The sequence below is a fragment of the Phoca vitulina genome, unplaced genomic scaffold, assembly GCF_004348235.1.
Source record: "Phoca vitulina isolate PV1807 unplaced genomic scaffold, GSC_HSeal_1.0 scaffold31, whole genome shotgun sequence".
NCBI lineage: Eukaryota > Metazoa > Chordata > Mammalia > Carnivora > Phocidae > Phoca > Phoca vitulina.
In genome coordinates, this window is record NW_022589734.1 from 8,029,804 (window position 1) to 8,051,414 (window position 21,611).

Genomic DNA, 21,611 nt, shown 5'->3' on the forward strand with positions numbered 1-21,611 from the left:
AGTTAAAGAAATTTTAACTAAAAGGCACGAGAAAACAATCAGAGAAATCTGGAACATGGGACTTTCTCGAGTCTCATTCCTCAGGGTAATAAACGGGTCAGCAGCACTGGCATCATCTGGGAGCCTGCTAGAAACACCAACATTTAGGCCCTAGCCTAGAGCACCGGAAACTGAACCTGCACCATAACAAGATTTTCAAATGATCTGTACACATATTAAAGTTTGAGAAGCCACTTTCCACAGGTCAAGTGGCCAATCTCTTGAGCTGCTATACATTAAAAGGGAATTAAGACAGAACCACCAGACGCAATGCATCATCCTATATTGGAAAAACCAGTTGTAAAGGATATTTCTGAAACCACTGAAGAAATTTCAACATGATTATTTATTAATAAATAAAATGAGTCATTAGTCTTTAAATGTGATGTTATTTCTGTCAGGAAAGAGTTATTTCTTTGTAAATCGAAATTTTTTTAGAAGTAGCATGTCACTGTAAAAAAAATCTACACTCTAAAAGAGCAAATAATCAGAGTGCCTGGCTGGCTGAGTTAGAAGAGCATGGGACTCTTGATATCAGGATTGTGAGTTTGAGCCCCACGTTGGGTGTAGAGATTACTTAAAAAAAAAAAAAAGGGCAAATAATCAAATTTTTACTAATCACATGTATTTTTTCACACCCTTCTTCCTTAACTTCTACGCCCCCAATTTTTAAAAATTTTTTACTTTTTTCAACTAAAGTTAAAAATTTTTTTTTTTAATTTAAATTTTAGGTAGTTAACATACAGTGCAATCCTGGTTTCTGGAGTAGACTTCAGTGATTCATTACTTACATACAACACCCACTGCTCACCACAAGTGCCCTCCTTAATGCCCATCCCCCACCCACCTCCCTCCATCAACCCTCAGTTTGTTTTCTATCATTAAGAGTCTCTCATTGTGCCCCCAATTTCTGAAATGGACTCAGGACTCCTTTGATTTCACAGGATGAGGCTCCAACTACGACCTCTTAGCTCCTAGGCTTTGCTAAAAGTAGTAATGGTGAGAAAGGACTGATTATGTATGAGAGTGTTATCTGCCTTCCAGCTATTTTCAAATTCCAGTAACAATTTATAAATAACATGCCTCTCAAAAAGCCTGTAGAGGGCAATGCCTCAAAACCCTGAATTTGATAAAAACTTTTTATCACCTTAATTGGAAAATCAGATTATCTCAATGCTGTTTAGAAACTTTACTGTTGTGGGGCGCCTGGGTGGCTCAGTCGTTAAGCGTCTGCCTTCGGCTCAGGTCATGATCCCAGGGTCCTGGGATCGAGCCCCGCATCGGGCTCCCTGCTCGGCAGGAAGCCTGCTTCTCCCTCTCCCACTCCCCCTGCTTGTGTTCCCTCTCTCTCGCTGTGTCTCTCTCTCTCAAATAAATAAATAAAATCTTTAAAAAAAAAAAAAAAAAAGAAAGAAACTTTACTGTTGTTTATGCAGTTTCTTCAAAATGAGGGGTTTCATGTAAATGGAAAAAGGAATAATACAAGTGTATTTGGTGGTAAGACATGGTCCTAAAACAAAATCAGATTTTGAGCAAGAACGGCAAGTACCATTAAAAAGCATTTAGTGACTTTATCCATCTTTGAGTCTTAAGTTTTCCTGGGAAAGCAAATGGGCTTCAGAATGAGACAATCCAGCTGTGAATCTTAGCAAGTTATTTCCTCATTAGCAATTTCTCATCAGTAAATAAAGACAGCACCTCACACCTTGCAGAGGGAGAATGCCCGGCACAAGCAGGCGCTCAACAGAAGTTCAATTCTTTCCTTCAACAAGGCCTCCCTAGGTTTTAATACGGTCCCCTTTCCTAATTCAGAAGTTGTCCATATTATTCACTCTATCACACATCACATACCATCTCTGATTACTCAAGTATTTCATAAATGTGCTTTATCTTCCTCAGGTAGAAATGTAAACTCCCGAAAAAACACTAATATTCTTTTCATTATACCCACTCAGAACCTAGCACAGTGTTATGACAGACTAAATACTTGACACTTGGCGATGAAAATACAATCATAAATACAAACACTCTGTAAGTGTAGTAATTCTCAGCTTTAAAGTTCATGAACAACAATGTCAGGGAGAAAGATACTATAAAACCACCCCCCCACCCCCGCCCACAATCTATTTGTCATGTAGGAATTCTTTGGGAGGGGTGGCTCCACAGCTTAGAGTGACTTTACTTTTTAACTGTGACTTTTAATGCTTTTCAAAGTTTCAACCAATTCTGTATAAGACATTTAAAATTTAATTATTTTTGAAGAACCTTTATTTTAAACATACCAGACTGCATAATTTTTTTCTTTTAAAGATTTTTTTTTTTTAATTTATTTATTAGAGAAAGAGAGAGAGAGAGCATGAGAGGGGGGAAGGTCAGAGGGAGAAGCAGACTCCGTGCTGAGCAGGGAGCCAGACGTGGGACTCGATCCCGGGACTCCAGGATCATGACCTGAGCTGAAGGCAGTCGCTTAACCAACTGAGCCACCCAGGTGCCCCAGACTGCATAAATAATTTTGATGCATTATAAAGAGACCACAGTCTACCCTACAACCCAATTCCATATTTTGCTATGAGGAATATCAGGATAATATGGAAAACTTGTCCTTAAAGAGAAAAGATTATTTAAGGATTTATTTAAATTTTAAGGTAAATGATTTCACGGGGATCTCAGCTACCACCTACGCTGTATGTCCCAATGTCTCCAAATCTGTTAATTTAATTCTATTTTTAAGTAATCTCTACACCCAAAGCAGGGCTCGAACTTACAACCCCGAGATCAAGAGTTGCACACTCCACAGGCTGAGCCAGCCAGGTGCCCCCATCAATGTCTCCAAATCCTGTTTCACCTCTGCTCTAAATACAACTTTCGAATGCTTCCTGGACATCCTTATCTGGGCTCCTTATGATCAACAGATCTAGTTCCAATTCCTCTCCCCTCATGCATGTGTGCTACTCTTCCTATATTCCCTAACAGTAATGGGATCATCTTCCATCCAGATGCCTAAAACTCAAAATTATTTTTCCCTCCTTCCTCCTTCGAACATCCAAAAAGTCACCCAAAGCCCAATCTGCTCCAATTCTGAAATACCTTTCTAGTTTCTTTTCTTCCGCGTCACTACTGCTTTAGCTTAGGCCCTAAGGATTTCTCAGATGTTTTATTGAAATCATCTAACTGGTATCCCTACTTCTAGGAGCTCCTGCTTGCTAAACCATACAACACACAACTATGATAATTTCTTTTAAAAATACAAATTTGTTATTTCTCTGCTTCAAAGTACTGATGGCTGCCTTTTACCAAGAAGGAAAGCCAAGTCCTTAGCACAGCACATAAAACTCTGAAGATTCCTTCTCACCTAACTTCTCAAGACTCTGGTCAAAAGTCAACTTTTATCAATGACTCCCCTACTCTCTCCTACAGGAAGAAGGCCCCTCCCATGCTGTTATTGCTTTGTACCCACTTTTAATAAAGGAACTACCGCACCATAATTATGTTTCAATAGAGAAAGCTCCCTGAAAATGATAATGAAAACAATTCACTTTGTAACCCTGGAAAGGACATGAACAGCCCATTCACAAGAAAGTAGATACTAAGTGGCCAATATATATGTGTAAAGAAGCCAAACCTTATTTTTTTTTTTTTTTAAAGATTTTATTTATTTGACAGAGAGAGAGAGAGAGAGACAGCTAGAGAGGGAACACAAGCAGGGGGAGTGGGAGAGGGAGAAGCAGGCTCCCGGCCAAGCAGAGAGCCCTATGCGGGGCTCGATCCCAGGACCCTGGGATCATGACCTGAGCCGAAGGCAGACGCTTAACGACTGAGCCACCCAGGCGCCCCGCCAAATCTTATTCTTAATTGTAAATGAAAGACAACATTTTGTACCATACCGCCAAATTAAAACATTTGGTAATACTTGAGAAAGACTGGTGAGAGTGGAAAAGAATTAGGCAATATTGTACACTGCTGAGAACATAAACTATCTTTTGGAAGGGAAACAGGACTTTTCACAAAAATAAAAATAAAAATGTACATAACCTTAGACCTATTTTACTTTTTTTTTAAAAAAGATTTTATTTATTTATTTGACAGAGAGAGACACACGAGAGAGGGAACACAAGCAGGGGGAGTGGGAGGGGGAGGAGCAGGCTTCCCGCGGAGCAGGGAGCCTGATGCGGGGCTCGATCCCAGGACCCTGGGATCATGACCTGAGCCGAAGGCAGCTTAACGACTGAGCCACCCAGGTGCCCCAGACCTATTTTACTTTTAAGGAATTATGTATCCCAGGTAGGGGGGTGGGTGAAAGGGGAGGAGGAGGTCAAAAGGTACAAACTTCCAGCTATAAAATAACTAAGTCATGGGGGTGAATGGATATCACAATGTCTATAGTTTTTAATACTGTACTGTATATCTGAAAGTTTGCAAAGAGAGTAGATCTTAAAAGTTGTTACAAGAAAAAAAAGATTTGGGGTGTCCAGGCGGCCCAGTCGGTTAAGTGTCTGCCTTTGGCTCAGGTCATGATCCCAGAATCCTGTGATCAAGCCCCGTGTTGGGCACCCTGCTCAGCGGGGAGTCTGCTTCTCCCTCTCCCTCTGCCGCTCCCCCTGCTTGTGTGCACGCGCTCAAGTAAATAAATAAATCTTAAAAAAAAAAAATAAAAGATTTTTAACTATGTGTGGTAACAGATGGTTAATTAGACTTACTGTAGTGATCATTTCACCATATATACAAATACTGAATCATTACACTGTACATCTGAATCTCACGTTATATGTCAATTATCTCAATTAAAAAATAAGAAATTATCCCATAAATATTTATATAAAAACATTCATTATAGTTTTAAGAATGAAAAACTGGAAATAATAAGCATCCTTCAATACAGAATAGGTTTAACTTATCATGACACATTTATATAAAGGAATACTATCCAGTTTTTTAAAAAAAATGAGGTAAATAAGTCACTATCATAAAAAAAAATCCAAGAGATGAAAACTTGGGAGGTAGAACAGCATATGCAGCACGATGCCATGTGTATAAAATATTCACAAACAACAGACATATGTGCTGGTAAATGTACAGAAAATACTTAGAATAACAAACACCTATTATTTATAGAAAATGAAATTAGTGGAGCCAGGTGGTGATCTTTTCCACTTCTGTACTATTTATTAATGTTTTTAATATGAGGTCATACTACTCTTACAATAAATGTTTCTAAAAAGTCCATTTACGGGGCCCCTGGGTGGCACAGTCGGTTGAGTAACCGACTTTGGTTTCAGCTCAGGTCAAGATCTCCGGATCCTGAGATCAAGCCCCACGTCAGGCTCCACACTCAGCATGGAGTCTGCTTGAGATTCTGTCTCCCTCTGCCCTTCCCCGCACTAGCTTGCTTGCTGGCTCTCTAAAGTAAATAAATCTTAAAACAAAACAAAATAGTCCATTTACAATTGGAAGAAAAAAGAAAAACTGGAGATGTCCTTATACCTAATACATAAATCTATAGCAAAAATGCTATTATGAGAATGAGGTAAAGTAAGTTATGGAAATTAACACTTGAACACTAAGTACATTCTTTCGTAAAGATTAATATTTTAACTAATCTCATACATAATGAAACTAAAATATATGTTAGGTAAACCACCAGGCAATGTCTTAGGTTTATTCTTTGAAACTACAGTGGGTAGTTAGTAGTTTTTCTAATAAATACAGTGCTGGGAAACTGTTCCATTACTCATTAAACTTACTGTCAAGTATTCATATGCTATACAAAATCCAGTACTATATATAGCAAACACCATTAAAAAAATTAATTGCCTCACCTCTTCTACTCTGCACTGAAGCAACAGAAAAAAAGAGACAGGAAAAGATTAGGAATATAGAGAATTCACACATTTGTATATAAAACTGCAGATCTGGAAGCATTCTAAATTAAAGCATAAAAATACTACTCAGAATAAAATTTTAAAGTGTTTATTAATATTATACTAGATTCTACAGAAGTAATGGAAAAGATGAGTGTTAAGTAGCATTGACCAAGCATTTTTATATCTAAAATACTTAATTTGATTTCCATTTAAGGGAAAAATTTTCCAGCCAAGTCTATAAGAGTACTTACTGATCTGATTCAAAGTTTCCTGAGGAATCCAACTCATGTCAACATCATTCTGACTTGATGTACCCATCTCTACCTTCTGTATGGGTCTCTTGCGCTAAGAGAGCATAAAAACATTATTTTAAAGGAGTTCTATTATAATGTTCACTATAATATTAAAAAAGCTATTAAGCTATCTAATTTAAATATCTTAAACAAATACATCCTCTTCAAAACATATTCCTACTTATTTTATTAATTAGAGAGAGAAAATCATGCCTAACACCAATTATAAAGAATAAATGATAAGGAATAAATCTTCACAACGATTCATTTTCAGGTTTTAAAGGCCTTTTCCTTTGCTATAAAAACTTCATAGGTCGGTGGGCTGGTGGACCAACTAAGAACTTCTATTTATATAGTGATTTTCTTTCCCTTTGGGAATCAAATCAAAGAATAAATTTATTTTAACATCCAACAAAATTCAAGATAATTACTGAAACACTGCATGCAGGCAGGTAGATTTCTGCACTGTTGGCATAGATAAAACAAAAATTTTAAATCTCATTTAAGCTAACAACCTCAAACTCTGTCCCTGGAGTATATGCAGCAAAACTGCTAGGAAGAAAGTGATTCAATTCCTTCCTTAATCTTGCTCTTAAACAACAAACCTAATCATTTACATAAGAGTATTAAGTATACAGTCCAAAAACTGGACTCTGAATACACGAAAACTAAAAATGGCTTCATTCAAATAAAAAAACAAAAACTGAAGATGTCATTATACCTAATACATAAATCTACAGCAAAAATGCTATTATGAGAATGAGGTAAAGTAAGTTATGGAAATTAACACTTGAGCACTAAGTATTTCTCTTTTAAAGAGCAAGTACTTAATAAAAATTTGACACAAATCTTGTTATACTTTCCATTGAGAGGAATAATATGGGTTGTTCCGTTTTTTTTTTTTTTTTTTTTTTTTTGCAGGGAGGACAGGGAGATAAAGATACAGTGAAAGAGAAACCATGATTATAACAGGTGCTTCAGTGTTGCCATTTTACTACCCTTACAAGAAAGCAGAAGTTTGATAGAATACAGCCAAATTTATTCTTTCTTTTTCAAATGAAAAGACTCATTTAACTGCTAACTGGAAATTATCCCTAGAGTTAAGAGTATTAAAGCAAATATAAAAGCTGTGTTGCTTCTAGGTTGAATAACATATCCATGAAAAAGTATAGTAAATAGAACGAAATCTTATGTCTGAGTTTAAGGAATAAAAATTCTAGCATGATTTAGAATTACAATATAAAAGTAAAGATCATTCTGGAGGGTGTAGCCAAAAGACCCTAAATGCATTTGTGTATGGAAGTCTAAACAGATCCAAGTCACATATCCAAGGTCTCATCTTCAGGTTTTATTTTAAAAAGGTATAACAAATGTATAAATACACAAGCCCACAGTTGAGAGCAAGAAGCCACAAATAACTAGATTATACTTAGCATGGTAACAACTTTTGAAGTATGGCTAAGAGTCATTCATCTAGAATTACCTTTCTAGATTCCAGGAGTTGGTGAAGGCCAACAACAACCAAGAGCCCAAGACCAGCAAGGAACATATACATAAAGATTCTGATATAAAAGGAGAAAAAACAAACTGGCTTTAATTCATAAGAAACACCACAACTAATTAAAACTGTAATTCTGCTCTAACTCAAACAATACCATAGCTATAATCACAACTGTAATTTTTTTTAAGATTTTATTTATTCATTTGAGACAAAGAGAGAGAGAGAGAGAGAGAAAGCATGAGCAGGGAGAGAGGCAGAGGGAGAGAGAGAAGCAGGATCCCCGCCGAGCTAGGAGCCCGATGTGGGGCTTGATCCCAGGACTCTGGGATCATGACCTGAGCCGAAGGCAGACGCTTAACCATCTGAGCCACCCAGGTGCCCCTACAACTATAATTCTAACACGATATACGCTTTCCAAATAACCTGGGGGGCAAAGGAAGAAAATATTTTATATTCAACTTAAATCTAGATAGTAAGTTTCAGAGATTTACTCTATCTTTAAGAACAATTAGTCAAAAAAAGCAATTATATGATCTAAAATGAATAAAATTTCCTTATAATTTATTACACTCAAGCTCAGTTAAAATAATTGCATTAAGTTTTATCTCCCACAAATATTGTATTTTGCATAATTTGACTTAAAAATTGCTTTTGGTCAATTACATATAGGTATACAGTGACAAATGACTCATCCTCATTCACCAAGAACACAGTTTTTAAGATAACATCTAGTTTATATTTTTAATAGCAACTGAAGAGGTATATAACTTAGATGACGCTGGTGATCAGCTCATGAGCATGAGGTAGAAAAGAATTTAGAAAAGAGGGGACATTCAGAAAGCTAACTTTTTATTTTTTTTTTAAAGATTTTATTTATTTGACAGAGAGAGACACAGCGAGAGAGGGAACACAAGCAGGGGGAGTGGGAGAGGGATAAGCAGGCTTCCCGCTGAGCAGGGAGCCTGATGTGGGGCTCGATCCCAGGACCCGGGGATCATGACCTGAGCCGAAGGCAGACGCTTAACGACTGAGCCACCCAGGCGTGCCCAACTATCTTTTTAAAACAATTTTTGTCATTTCCCATTATCTTTCCCAACTCACTATTAATAGTTATAAAAACCACCTAAAATATGGATTTATATAGAAAGGATTTCACAAAAATCTACAGTCTGGTCCATTTTCACTATTAAAACAAATGTTGACAGGAGTAAGCCTTCCAGGCCTGCCCTGTGAGATCAAGATCTACGTATTGCAGATTTCACTTACGTTTCTCCATCTAACCCATCCTCTCTTTCAATAATCGTAACTGTTTGATTGAAGACAGCATCTTGGAATACATTGCCCTATTAATAAAATAAATTACAAAAATGTCAACAGCATTGAAAAAAACAAAAGATTTTAAGATTTCTTAAAACCATTACCCTAACAGATAAAAAACAGCTTTCTCATCACTTAGGTAAGACTCAAAAAAGTCACATGTAATTACACTCACTCAAAGTCAGAGACTCAACATTATAATATTACTTTCTTCCACAAAATAAAAAATGCCTCCAACTTTGCTAAAGTTGTCCTGTGCTTTCGTGAGGGCAGGGAAGGGGAAATGTGTGAGAAACCAGGGAAGTAAAATAAAAAGGGGATAAATGCACAGAAAGAAGCAAAGCCCACAGAACACCCATAAACTAGAAGCCATAACTTCTGTTGTGTATAATCCTCCAAAAAAAGGGGAAGAGCATGAAAATATATATAGTAGCAGCTGCAGTAGCAGATTTAAGAACTATACTTGAACAGAAGTCAAATCCATGTTCTAAATTCACAATGGATTGGGAAATCAATTTACAATAAACGCAATTTTCAGTACCAAAATATTTTTCTGTTGCAGTCTTGGAATAATTTTGTCAGTTCAACACAGCTTCAGTTTTCAAATACAAGAATCACTCGGACAATACACAGAAAGCTGTTTCCAGTGTTTGATGCTTCACGCTAAGGCAGCACTTCTCAAAACTGTCACTTATTGCTAAACTATAATTATGTAAGGTTTACTTCAAAATCTTTGCACCTGCATTCCTCCAATGACAATTCCAGGAATCAGAATACATTGATGATACAAATTAACATTCAAAATGGTACTAAAACTGCATATGTGTCTGTTGGATTAAGTTTAATTCTGCTTGAAAACAAGACAAAATATGTAACTATTCAAACTGCTTAACTATAAAGTTGAGGAAGATTAATATATTTTGAAGGATGAAAAACTCTTCCCACTAATTTAAAAAAAAAAACTTAATTGCAGCATGAGAAATTTATCTTAACATAAGTAAACATGTTGACACTACATGAAGAAAAGGTTGAGTAAGCGTCCAAAAGAGGATGAAATTTCCTTCTCTGAAAACTTTTTGAAAAGGAAATGGTTTAGATGTGTTCTCATCTGAAGGATGTAATAGTTGGCACCTACAGGTCAACTCCCAGCAGTAAAATTCTAGTGGGCTTCTCTCATTCATATATATATATATATATATATATATATATATATATATATATATAAAATATATATATATATATATATTAAAAACCACAAGACAACAGAGCTTATATTAGACTATTTGGTTCTCATAAACCATAAACCTCACTGCTCTATTCTAAAAATATCTGATTTTATTTTTATCTACGAGCATATAAAATGATGGAAAAACAGTACAGAAAGCCGTTAAAACTTACAAATAAAAGCAGTAAAATGGGCAAAATGCAAGCAATGAATGGAGGTACAAAACAAACTACCCTATATATTTTAACATCTTAATAAGCAATAGACTCCACTGTGTGGCTTACTGTTCTTTTAGGCTCAAGCTCAAGTCACATCTGCTTTCCTACTACAGCCCGTAACACTCATCTCTAGTATGTATCACTTATGCTGGAATATCACCTGTTTGTATCTATCTGCCCCACTGGATTCTAGACCTGAAGACAAATACGTGCAACTTATTTTTGCCTCCCTGTTGCCCATCACAGTTCCAACCATAAACAGGCACTTGAATGAATAAATACAAGACTATTCATCAAACAATGTCAATTGTCCTCATCTATCTCTAACTTCAAAAAAAAAAAAAGAGGCCTTACATTCAAATCTTTGTAGTTCAGATTGATGACTAGACCAAAGGGTCGTCCACCCATGGGCTCTGCAGGAATGAAGGAATATTCAAAAGTTGCCTGTCTCTGGGGTGGTACTACAGTGTTCAGAGGAAGAGCTGTGAAATTCTGGATATAAAACTGGTAGTCCTGAGGATAACGGAATGAGGCATCTAAGGATTCAACAATAAAATCTTCTGTACCCTTGTTTGTAAAGCCTACTAGGAACTTCACAATGTTATTCGCTGGAAAATCTAAGAAACAAACAAAAAAAGAAACCAGAAGATTACAAAATGTTCAAAGTACACAAAATAAATAGACATCACTAAGGATTTGGGTACCCTTTTCTACAAGTGGACTTGGTTTCAGAATCTTTTTCAGTAGTGCACTCCAGTTACCAACTAGTAACTGATTACAGTTGGTGTATAAACTGAAACCCTTGCCTGTACTCTAGCATTCTCACTTCAGAACTGAATGGAGCATCTCAATGTTAGACTATATCACTTCCACGTTGTGTGGTCTAAGAAAGAGTTGTGTACTTTTAGCAGTAAGATTATCTTGCAGTGGGACTACTTGTCTTGAAGTCACTTCCAACTTATATCTGTTATCTGTGCAGATAAGAATGACAGAAAGGTAAGTCTAAGAGGTCCACCTAAAAATCATAGTATCTGTTAAAGTATTGAAAAAAAAAAAATTAGGGCCGCCTAGGTGGCTCAGTCATTAAGTGTCTGCCTTCGGCTCAGGTAGCCCTGCTCAGCGAGAAGCCTGCTTCTCCCTCTCCCACTCCCCCTGCTTGTGTTCCCTCTCTTGCTGTCTCTGTCAAATAAATAAATAAAATCTTTAAAAAAAAGAAAAAAATTAACCAGGTAACCCATACCACTTCAAGCAATCAGTCAAAACACAAATTTGAAGGTACAACCCAATGAGGAAGCTATAAAAAAAAGGAGGGAAAATCTCTTAATCAAATCATACTTTTTGTAAGCATAAAATTCGAATATATGTGGGAATAAAACAAAACTTGAGAAGACGAAGATAATTAATAACTTCAAAAAAAAAAAGTCTTCAATAATTATATGTGGCCTACAGAGCTGAGTTTCACCCAGTTTAGCAGAGGCTTTGGGACAGACACATCTGGGTCCGTCTTCAAAATCTATTTACCAAATGAGTAACCCTGGACATGTTCTTCACCTCTCTAAACCTCAGTTTAACAGTAACTATCCTCAGACGGTTTCTGTTAAGATTAAATGAATGCACACAAAATACTGAGAACAGTGTTTGCTTATAGCTCTCCATAAATATAAGACATCATATTTTCTTTTAATGAAACTAGGCTCTAATCCAGGCCTAATCATGCAGATTTAATATTTCACTAATATTTACACTCAAATTATGAGTCAGTTTACTGTGGCAATTTGAGAAAAGTTTAAAAACAGTTTCTTCCAAAAGAACATTTAACTTCTAATTAAAATAGATAGTATTTAATTTCCCCCTTAGTTTAAATGCCAGGAATACTACCTTATGGATATGGGTAATCACACATATAAGAGGATTTTTTTGAAATACGTATTTATACCAGACTTGTAATGTAAGAAAGAGGAAGATGAATAAAGATCTTAAGCATTACTAATGCTTCCCCAAAAAAGTGAGCTTGTCATTTGAAAAATTCCTATGTCTGAGTTAAAACTAACATTTCTCTATTACCTTCTCCTTTCACAAACAGGATAGTTGTATCTGCACTTGGTGAAGCTTCAGGTTCACCAGATACATCTTCTTCCTCTTTATCTTCAGCCTAACAAAAACATTAGAAAGATAATTATGGAGGAAAATACATCATTTAAAAATAATGACTTCACTAGATTTGGGACAAAATACTTCTTCTCCAAGACTCTGCTGGGATTAGTAGTGGTATGAATTTCAGTGTATCTCATCAGTTAACACAGAACTTTCAGAGTGGTGTGTCTCAAAGAATAATACGTGTACTAATCCCCTGGGGATTTTTTGCAGCTCTGATACAGTTCTAGGGAAAGCCTGAAATTCTGTATTTCTAAAAGCACCCAGGAAATACCAAGGCTGCAGGTACTCAAGCCACATTTTGGAACTGTAAGTTTCTAGAGCATGGTTGGTAAACTTTTATCTGTCAAGTCTGAAAAAAGTTTAAAAACAGTGTCTTTCAAAGGAACATTTAATTCGCAGTTAAAACAAATAGTATTTATTTTCCCCCTTAGTTTAAATGCCAGGAATAGTACCTCACAGGAAAAAGTCTCAAACTTAGTCTTCCTGGGGCGCCTGGGTGGCTCAGTTGGTTAAGCGACTGCCTTCGGCTCAGGTCATGATCCTGGAGTCCCTGGATCGAGTCCCGCATCGGGCTCCCAGCTCAGCAGGGAGTCTGCTTTGCCCTCTGACCCTATCCCCTCTCATGTGCTCTCTCTCATTCTCTCTCTCTCAAATAAATAAAAATCTTAAAAAAAAAAAAAAAAAAAACTTAGTCTTCCTGCCCGCCATCCTCCCACAAGGGTGAAGGAAACAATACTCTGAAAGCAGCACCAACCCAAGGACCCAGATATCAAATATTTTTGGCTTTGGGAACCATGAGGTCCGTCTGGCAACTACTCAACTCTGAGGTGTCAGTATGAAAGCAGCCACAGACAATATGTAGAATTATAAGGATAACTAGACTTAGCCTGTAGCCATTTTGCCGACTTCTGTTCTAGCGCACCTTGTCATCACCCCAAAAGATTTCTATCCCAATTAACAGAACAATTTTCCTGTGAGAAGATGTCACACAACTTGGAAGAGGTGGCTTAAAAAAAAAAGTGAGCAGGATCATATTGGGATGATGGAAAGGTCCTAAAATTCAGAGTTGCTCAACTTGGTACATTTACTATGGATTGTTGAATTACATGTTTAAAACAGGTTAATAGTATGATATGTAAATTATATCTCAATGAAGTTGTTACAAAATGTGAACAAATTTTAATTTAAAATTTTAATCCTCAGGGTGCCTGGGAGGCTCAGTTGGTTAAGCGTCTGCCTTCGGCTCAGGTCATGATCCCAGGGTCCTGGGATCGAGACCCGCATCTGGCTCCCTGCTCAGTGGGGAGCCTGCTTCTCCCTCTCCCTCTGCCCCTTTCCCCCACTCATTCTCTCTCTCTGTCAAATAAATAAATAAAATCTTTAAAAAAAATTACCTTAAAAAAATTTTTTAAAAAAATTTTAATCCTCAGTGCAGCACTTCTAGAGGCATCAATGAGGATTATCATTTAGGAATGAGAGATACTCATACACTTGAAGTGTTCAGGTCTTTAATAAATTGAGATGCTTAAGGGCACCACTGTTTACTGGCATTTCGCTTTTCTCACTTATGTAAAACACTCTCTCTCCCAATAGACAGACTTCTCATGGGCAAAGACTGTCTTAGACTTTAAAAATTCTTCACAGCCAGCTCATACACTCAAGAGAAGACACTCAGACATTTGTTTGATGACTGTGCAATTGTTTGATGTTATATATTAAGTATCCTTGATGATACCCTTCATTTAGTAAGTTAGTGAATTTCTACTTTTGAGAAGAGACCCACAAATAGGAAGAGACCAGAGACAAGAAGGCAGGAACCAACCATAAGCTGTAATAAGGAGGAAAGAGTATACTTGAGAAATGGTTAAGAGAAATCACCCCGAAGATTCGATTAATGGGTTGTGGGATAAAAAGAAATGGAAGTCATCAGGCAAGAGCTTGAATCACTAGAGCCATATCAAAACAGAAAATATTTTATGGAGGTGGGATGGACGGTAAAAGCTGAATTCCATTTTGAAGATATAAGATTTCAGGTATGAATAGAGTATCCAGATGGTGCTATCCGGCAGAGAGCTGGAAATAAAGGTATGGAGCTCAGTAAGGTAAATAGCTAGAGACAAGATCTGAAGGTCATCGGTAAAAGATGGTGCTGGTTGAAACCACGGGTTTCATCAACATTAAAGAGCCAAGCAGAGGGAGAGAAGGTTGTAGAGACCAAGCAGCAGCAGCTGGGCAGAGGAAATTAAGGGGCGGGGGACAGAAGCCAACATGAAGAGACTCAAGGAAGGGGTACTCCGCAAATGCTAACAAGAGTTTGAACAGGTTAACAATGAAAAACAGGCCAGGAATTTCGCAATTAGGTCAGTGGTGACTTAGCAAGAACAGTTTTACTAACTACCTCGGACCAGACCACAGTATAAATGTGAATTAAGTAGAGTGGGTGAGCTTACTCTTTTTAAGATATGTGCTGGTAAAGAAAAGAAAATATGTAGCAACTTAAAGTGGAGGAATAAGGAAGTGGCATATTATAAGCACATGCATAACCTAACAGAATCAAGTCACTGAGAAGGAACAATGAAGTTACAGAAGGAAAGAATAATATAAAATCCCACAGGACGAGATCGGGACAAGAACACAGGTGGTAAGGCTAGCCTTAGAAAGAGTAAAGACAGCTATTTTTAAAGGAGAAAATGTAGAAAGGATGAGTGAATAATATATTCAGAAGTAGACATTTGATAGAGTTCACACTTGATGGCCTTCGTTTTCTGACACTGAAGGCAATGTGTTGTTAAGTCTGTGAAGAGGATTGATTCTGGAGTTTAAAAATTTGTGCAGGATAAATTATAGTCCAAGAGAGGAAATAAAACTAGCTAGAAGCATGCTGCAATGATCTTGATTCTAACCCAACATTCTTACTGTTTTACTGTAATTTCATAGTAAAAATTTCACAACTGGACTTTTAAGAGATCTTCTCTAAGCCCCTTCCTCTTCATAGGGCACATTTTATATACTGTTTACTGCCTGCTCCTCACTTCCTGCCACCAAAACACATATATATTGCCCCAAGAACAGAAACTCCATGAGAGCAAATACCTGGTTTGTTTACTCCAGCACTGGGAAAAGTGCCTAGCACATAGTAGGGACCCAGTAAATATTTGCTTACTGAATGAAGGAAAAAAAGATCCAGAGAGAGAAGCTACTCAAAAGTCAAAAAGCTAAGTAGCATGCATCCCAAATCTATCAACACTGATCCAGTGCCATTCCCACTCTGTACCCTCTTAGACTCATGTCCATATGATCTTTAATTGTTCTGTTTCATGTCTCCCTCCGTGTGCAAGAAAATACCATGATCCATCCTCAATCACTGCCCCCTTTCTCCCAATTTCAATCCACTGATCACAGTAACAAACCTCTAAAAGCAAGAAAATCAAATTTGTCTATAAAAAGATGAATTCTAGGGGTGCCTGGGTGGCTCAGTTGGTTAAGAGTCTGTCTTTAGCTAAGGTCATGATCCCAGGGTCCTGGGATCGAGGCCCGCATCAGGCTCCCTGCTTAGCGGGGAGTCTGCTTCTCCCTCTCCCTCTGCCCGCCACTCCCCCTGCTTGTGCTCTCCCTCTCTGTCAAATAAATAAAATCTTAAAAAAAAAAAAAAGGATAAATTCTAGAAATGATATGAACATGAATTACATTGTATAGAACACTAACCAAATCTGTAGGTTCATCTTCTTCCACCTCTGCTTCATCATCTTCATCTTCAATTATTGAATCTTCCACCGTTTCTTCATCTTCTGTAAGATCCTGAGCTGTAGCTAATGAGCCTAACAATAAAATACAAAACAAGCAGTTAACCTTTACCCCTGGCATACCAGTGCTTTTTTAGTCCCAGGTATAGGCAATACATTTTTCCCCTTGGAGTAATTCAATTTCCCAGTTCCCTTGAAAGATACCAAATTACAATGCATCTAGAATATTCATGATTTTATCTTATCGACAGTCTTACCAACAGTATGTTAACTTTAATGGGAAATGCTCTTTAATTTTCAAAAGCACTTAATTGTTGGGAAAATGAACTGCTGAAACTATAGATGCCTTGAAGCTCAAATAAAAAACTTTAAGTTTGTTTTAAAACTAAGACACTCCAGGGGTGCGTGGGTGGCTTAGTCGGTTGGGAGTCTGCTTTCAGCTCAGTCATGGTCCTAGGGTCCTGGGGTCAAGCCCCACATCACCCCCCCTCCACCGCCCCATTGGGCTCCTTGCTCCAAGGGGAGCCTACTTCTCCCACTCCCTCTGCCCCTCCACCCGCTAATGTGCACATGTGCGTGCTGTCAATAAATAAAAATCTTATAAAAAAATAAAAGTAAGAAGCTCCAAAATTTAATCCTATTATTAACCATACAAACAAAAAAAATCCCTTCTCAGGTCTAAAACTGAGAAAATAGCAACCCCAATAACTAAGCAAGAAACATTTATTAAAGTTGACTACAGCTCCAACTCTTAGAACTTGATAGCATGTAAGTCCAAGGAACAAATATTTATATGGCATCCACGATAAAAACTAGCTTGCATAAAGCACATTTGGTAAAATAAAAACTATACCGGCAACTTCAGGGTTGATAGCATTGAAAGCATGCATCTATTTTTGCATATGGCTTCAAACATGTTTTAAGTACTTTATTTCCCCTACACTTAAAAATTAAGCATAACTGGGGCGCCTGGGTGTCTCAGTCGTTGAGCATCTGCCTTCGGCTCAGTCATGATCCCCGGGTCCTGGGATCGAGCCCTGCATCGGGCTCCCTGCTCCACGGGAAGCCTGCTTCTCCCTCTCCCACTCCCCCTGCTTGTGTTCCCTCTCTCGCTGTCTGTCAAATAAATAAATAAAATCTTAAAAAAAAAATTAAGCATAACTGTAAGGCCAAGAAATTATAATTTTATAGGCAAAAGTTCTCTAAATAAGTCATATTAAATCTCAGGCAAGACACTCAAAAGAAATTTCAAAGTTCTAGTGACTCTTCCAACATTTCTCAGAAAGAATGATGATGTGGCAATTCAGGAGGGGGAAAAATGTGGGAAAGGAAGCATGTGTACATGCTGCAATACCCAGGAAAAACAGTGTATGTTAAGGACTCTGCATTTTAAGCCTTTTCCACTTCCTTGAGTTTTTACCGGCTAAGATTTACGTAAAACATTAAAGAACACTAAACCACACATTATGAACTAAAAAACAGCTTCTACTGTTTGCTGAACAAAGACAGTGCATTCATAATTTACAAGTCATTTTCTAAAACCAATAAGAAAAATACCTATCCTGACATAATTTTAAGTTGGACTTAAATTTCAAGACTAAATATGTACAATGGCTTTTCACCCTACATTTCAGTAGGTATTAATATTAACCAGTAACAATTTTGTGCCTAAAAAGTCTAGCAATTCTCAATTGGAAAATTAAGAAAAAATATCCTTTGAAAGAAAGACCATTCCTCACAAAAAAATGTTTAAAGATATCCAGTTAGGTTTAGATACAATTCAGGTTTCTTTTTTCTTTTTTTTCCTTAAAAAAGAAGATGTTTTCAAACCTGAAAAACATATTCTGGATTCTAAGTAAGTACAACTATCAAATTTTCTTTAAAAAGCCAAATAAAAACAAACCAGCAAGCAACTCATAAAGGAAAAGAATCCCTCTTTAAACCTGCAAATGAATTCATTAACAGGTCTGGTTAATTCTCTCACTTGGTTTTCTATCCACTAAAAAGAAACCAGTCTCACTTCACTTTTCTTTGCAAAAGCACTCGTGGATACCTGTCACTATCATTCGTTTTGCCACACAGCTTGCTTAAACTTACAGAATGAAAGGAATTCTAGTGATCGTTTAGTCAGACTTTTACAGATTAGAAAACTGAAGTTCATAATAGAACCAGGGCAAAAAGACAAGTTTCCACACCTTTAATGTTCTGGTATTTTCACACCAGATTAACTGTTGGAAAAGAATAAACCGAAATACGCGTATAATGTCGAATTCGATCCCCCCCCCCCCCAGGGCAATGCGATGCTTCCACAAAACAAAAAAACAGTTATAGAAAAAAAGGAAGAAGAAAAATGAGGGCTCAAGTAATAGGCAGGACTCCTCAGTCGGCCTGGGAGTAGGGGTGGACAATGAAGGCGAAGATGCGGAGTTTTTCTGAAATGAAGACTCCTGGTAACACACAGGGGTCAGGTGCTGATAAACAGGGAGATGACCAGAAAGGGGGTGGGGGGGCGGAGATGCTCTAAGAGTTTAAGTGTGTAGAAACCACGGGTTTCAGCAAATGAATGAAGAAAGACTCCCAACGTGGAAGCTAAAGACACGTCAGCCCAGAGCGGATGGGGGTGGAGCGGAGGCGGCCAGAAGAAATACAACGGGCTGCAGCGCGCTCAGGGTGCAGCTGTGCCCACTGCCCCCTCGCCCTCTTCCCCGAGCCGAGGACCCACCAACTCCGGCCACAGCTGCAGGCGCGGGTCCCGGGCCAGGGGAGAAACCCAAGGCTAGGGGCGGTCACCAAGCAAGGTCGCACGGCACTGCCCCGCGCTCCGCGTGGAAGGGGCAGAAGCCCCAGCGGGGGTTCGGCCCGCGCGCGCTGAGACCTCCCTACTACAAGCCGGGGGTCGGGGAAGGGGTGGGGAGAGGCTGGCGGGACGGACGCTGGACCCAGGAGCCGCTGCCGCCTCCAGCTTCAAACTTGGCTGTCGCTGGCGTCTCCTTCCCGGCCAAGACCCGCCGCCCACCCCCTTCGCCTCACCTCCAGGGCCGCTGCGGAGCAAGAGGGTAGCGGGGAACACGAGCAAGAGAAGCAGAAGCAGGCGGGAGAGGACTCTCATGGCGCGGCCGGTCCGGTGTTCAGTCACCGCCCGCCAGTGCTCTCCGCGGCTCCGGCGGTAATGGCGTTACTCTTCATCCGGGCTCCGGGAGGGGGCGGGGCACGCACCACGCACGGGCCCTTGCCACGCCCCCTCTTCTGGCCGAGGAACGCCGCCAACGTGGCTTCTTGGCTCGGAGTGGTGGGGAGCGCGGGCAGCCCCGGGAGTCACGTGACCGGCTGCCCGGGGCTTCCGACTTGCCAGCGAAAGTCCGCCTTCCCCAGTAGTCGCGGGCTGGCCACCTGCAGTGTGTTGCTCGCCCCGGCCTGCTCGTCCTTCGGTCCCAATTAATTAGCGTCGTAAGTAGTTTGCTTTATTTGAATGACGATCCGCCTGGTGCCCCGGCGCGGTAGTCTTTGTATAATTTTAACTAATAGTGATAGAAGGGACATGAACTACCCGTGTGTGGCACTGAAAAGCAACAATGTTTTGTAATATATATTTGTTCAAAAAACGCAAAAAGCCTAAAAAATGGACAGTGGAAAACTTTGGCTCCTATCTGCTCACACCCTCACCCATAGTTAAATAGTGAATGCTTAAATTCTTGACATTCCAGAATTATAAATCGTCTGGAACGGTGCCTGGCATATTGTAAACATTTGGCAAATATATAATAGAGGCAACAATGGCTGTTCAGTGTCCTTCACTTTCCTTCTCTTCTAGTTGGACTTTAGGTTGCTACCAATACTCTGGTATTTCATGCCATTAAACGGTGTGAATACCAAGTACTATTGGGCTGGACCGGTGTGAGATATCATACGGATGATGAAACAAATAAACTAACCTTGATTGCATGCTTACTATTGTCAAACACTCTCTCTTAGAGCTGTGCTTTCATGTATAATTTATATAATCTCTAAAAATCCCTGTGAGCTGGATATTATTTACTGAGAAGAAAACAGACACAGAAAGGTTAAAGGCTTAAAGGCTAGTCAAAGGCAGATGCAAGATTTGAACCTGGCAGTCTGGTTCCAGTACCTGCTCCATGGCCTGAGCCATCTGCTGTTCTGTTCCTGCACTGGCTCTGCTCGAGGCCTCACTGGCCTGGGGACCCTGTATAAGAAGCGTGTGGCTGCTGTTGCCACTAATTCTGTCTGCTAAAATCACAGCCTGACAGTGCTGGGCTGAACCAACTCGGGTCCACGCCACACCACCGGGCCACCAGTGTCACTGCCACTGGCGCTGTTAAGAAGAAAACTCACAGGTCCAAAATGGCATCACTTAGGCCAGATCACCAAATCTGTACTTGATACACAATGTAACTGCAGTTTCAGCTTCCCCCAGAAACGGAGTCTTAACCAGTCAGTCGGGAATTTTCTGATCAGCGTCAATAAGGAATCTTGTCACATGGGCCCTTCTCCAACCTCCAAAAGAAGGCAAGGTAATCAACCTAACAAGACAGCCTGTCCTTCCCCCTAAGGGGCAGGTGACTGTGCCTGAAACAATCCTTTCTTTTCTTTTGCTAATAACTTCTTGCCCCACCCTCCTTCCTATAAAAACTTTCCATTTTGAACAACTCCTCCTTGGACCTGCCGTCTACGTGCTAGATGGGATGCTGTCCAATTCATGAATCACAATAAAGCCAAGTAGATCTTTGAATTTACTCGGTTCAGTTTTAGTTTTTTAACATGGCTGGGGCAGCCACTCTGCTGCTGCCTCCATTTCTGTGGGCCACTCTGTGCTAAAGCCACCAAGGCCACGGCCACGACTTTGCGGCTGAACCTTGCCGAGTACTCTACTGGCAGGGGAAGACTGTCCCTCCCCAACTTTCTATTTCGTGAGTTTCAAATCAGGCCTTTTCTGAGTTCCTGATGTCTGACAGGCTTTTTGACAAACGCATCCTTCTATTTACCTTGCGGCTGTCTCCTCACACCAGGAAGTGTGAACCGTGTAACAGAAAATAGATGTTATACAGTGCTCAATATCACCTCTTCTCTCCTTTCTGGACCAAGGATATCTCACTGACTCCTTCCCCTTCAGAGGATTGACTTCCAGTGGGGAGGATTCTCATTATAATCAAAATGAGTTTCCTAGTAGGTCCGTCTCCCCAGTTCTCGGAACATGTTTAGATATAGCCTGAACCAGTAAGGATAATCCAGTTTAGGCTTA

General features: G+C 39.2%; 1 protein-coding gene across 4 annotated transcripts in view; it reads right to left on the reverse strand.

Annotated features, from left to right (window-relative positions):
* SSR1 (signal sequence receptor subunit 1) overlaps positions 1 to 19,541 on the reverse strand; it is a 40,569-nt gene extending 21,028 nt beyond the window's left edge. For 2 of the 4 annotated variants that reach the window (XM_032424814.1, XM_032424817.1), the window contains exons 1-8: positions 19,385 to 19,541; positions 16,317 to 16,429; positions 12,519 to 12,606; positions 10,809 to 11,071; positions 8,961 to 9,037; positions 7,677 to 7,755; positions 6,152 to 6,245; positions 5,856 to 5,870 (exon numbers count right to left, since the gene is read on the reverse strand). In XM_032424814.1, the coding sequence (XP_032280705.1) occupies positions 5,856 to 5,870; positions 6,152 to 6,245; positions 7,677 to 7,755; positions 8,961 to 9,037; positions 10,809 to 11,071; positions 12,519 to 12,606; positions 16,317 to 16,429; positions 19,385 to 19,463 (808 nt within the window). In that variant the 5' untranslated portion in view covers positions 19,464 to 19,541. The remainder of the gene's footprint in view (positions 1 to 5,855; positions 5,871 to 6,151; positions 6,246 to 7,676; positions 7,756 to 8,960; positions 9,038 to 10,808; positions 11,072 to 12,518; positions 12,607 to 16,316; positions 16,430 to 19,384) is intronic. The other 2 variants (XM_032424816.1, XM_032424818.1) reach the window with 1 other exon arrangement.
* Positions 19,542 to 21,611: the final 2,070 nt, after the last annotated feature.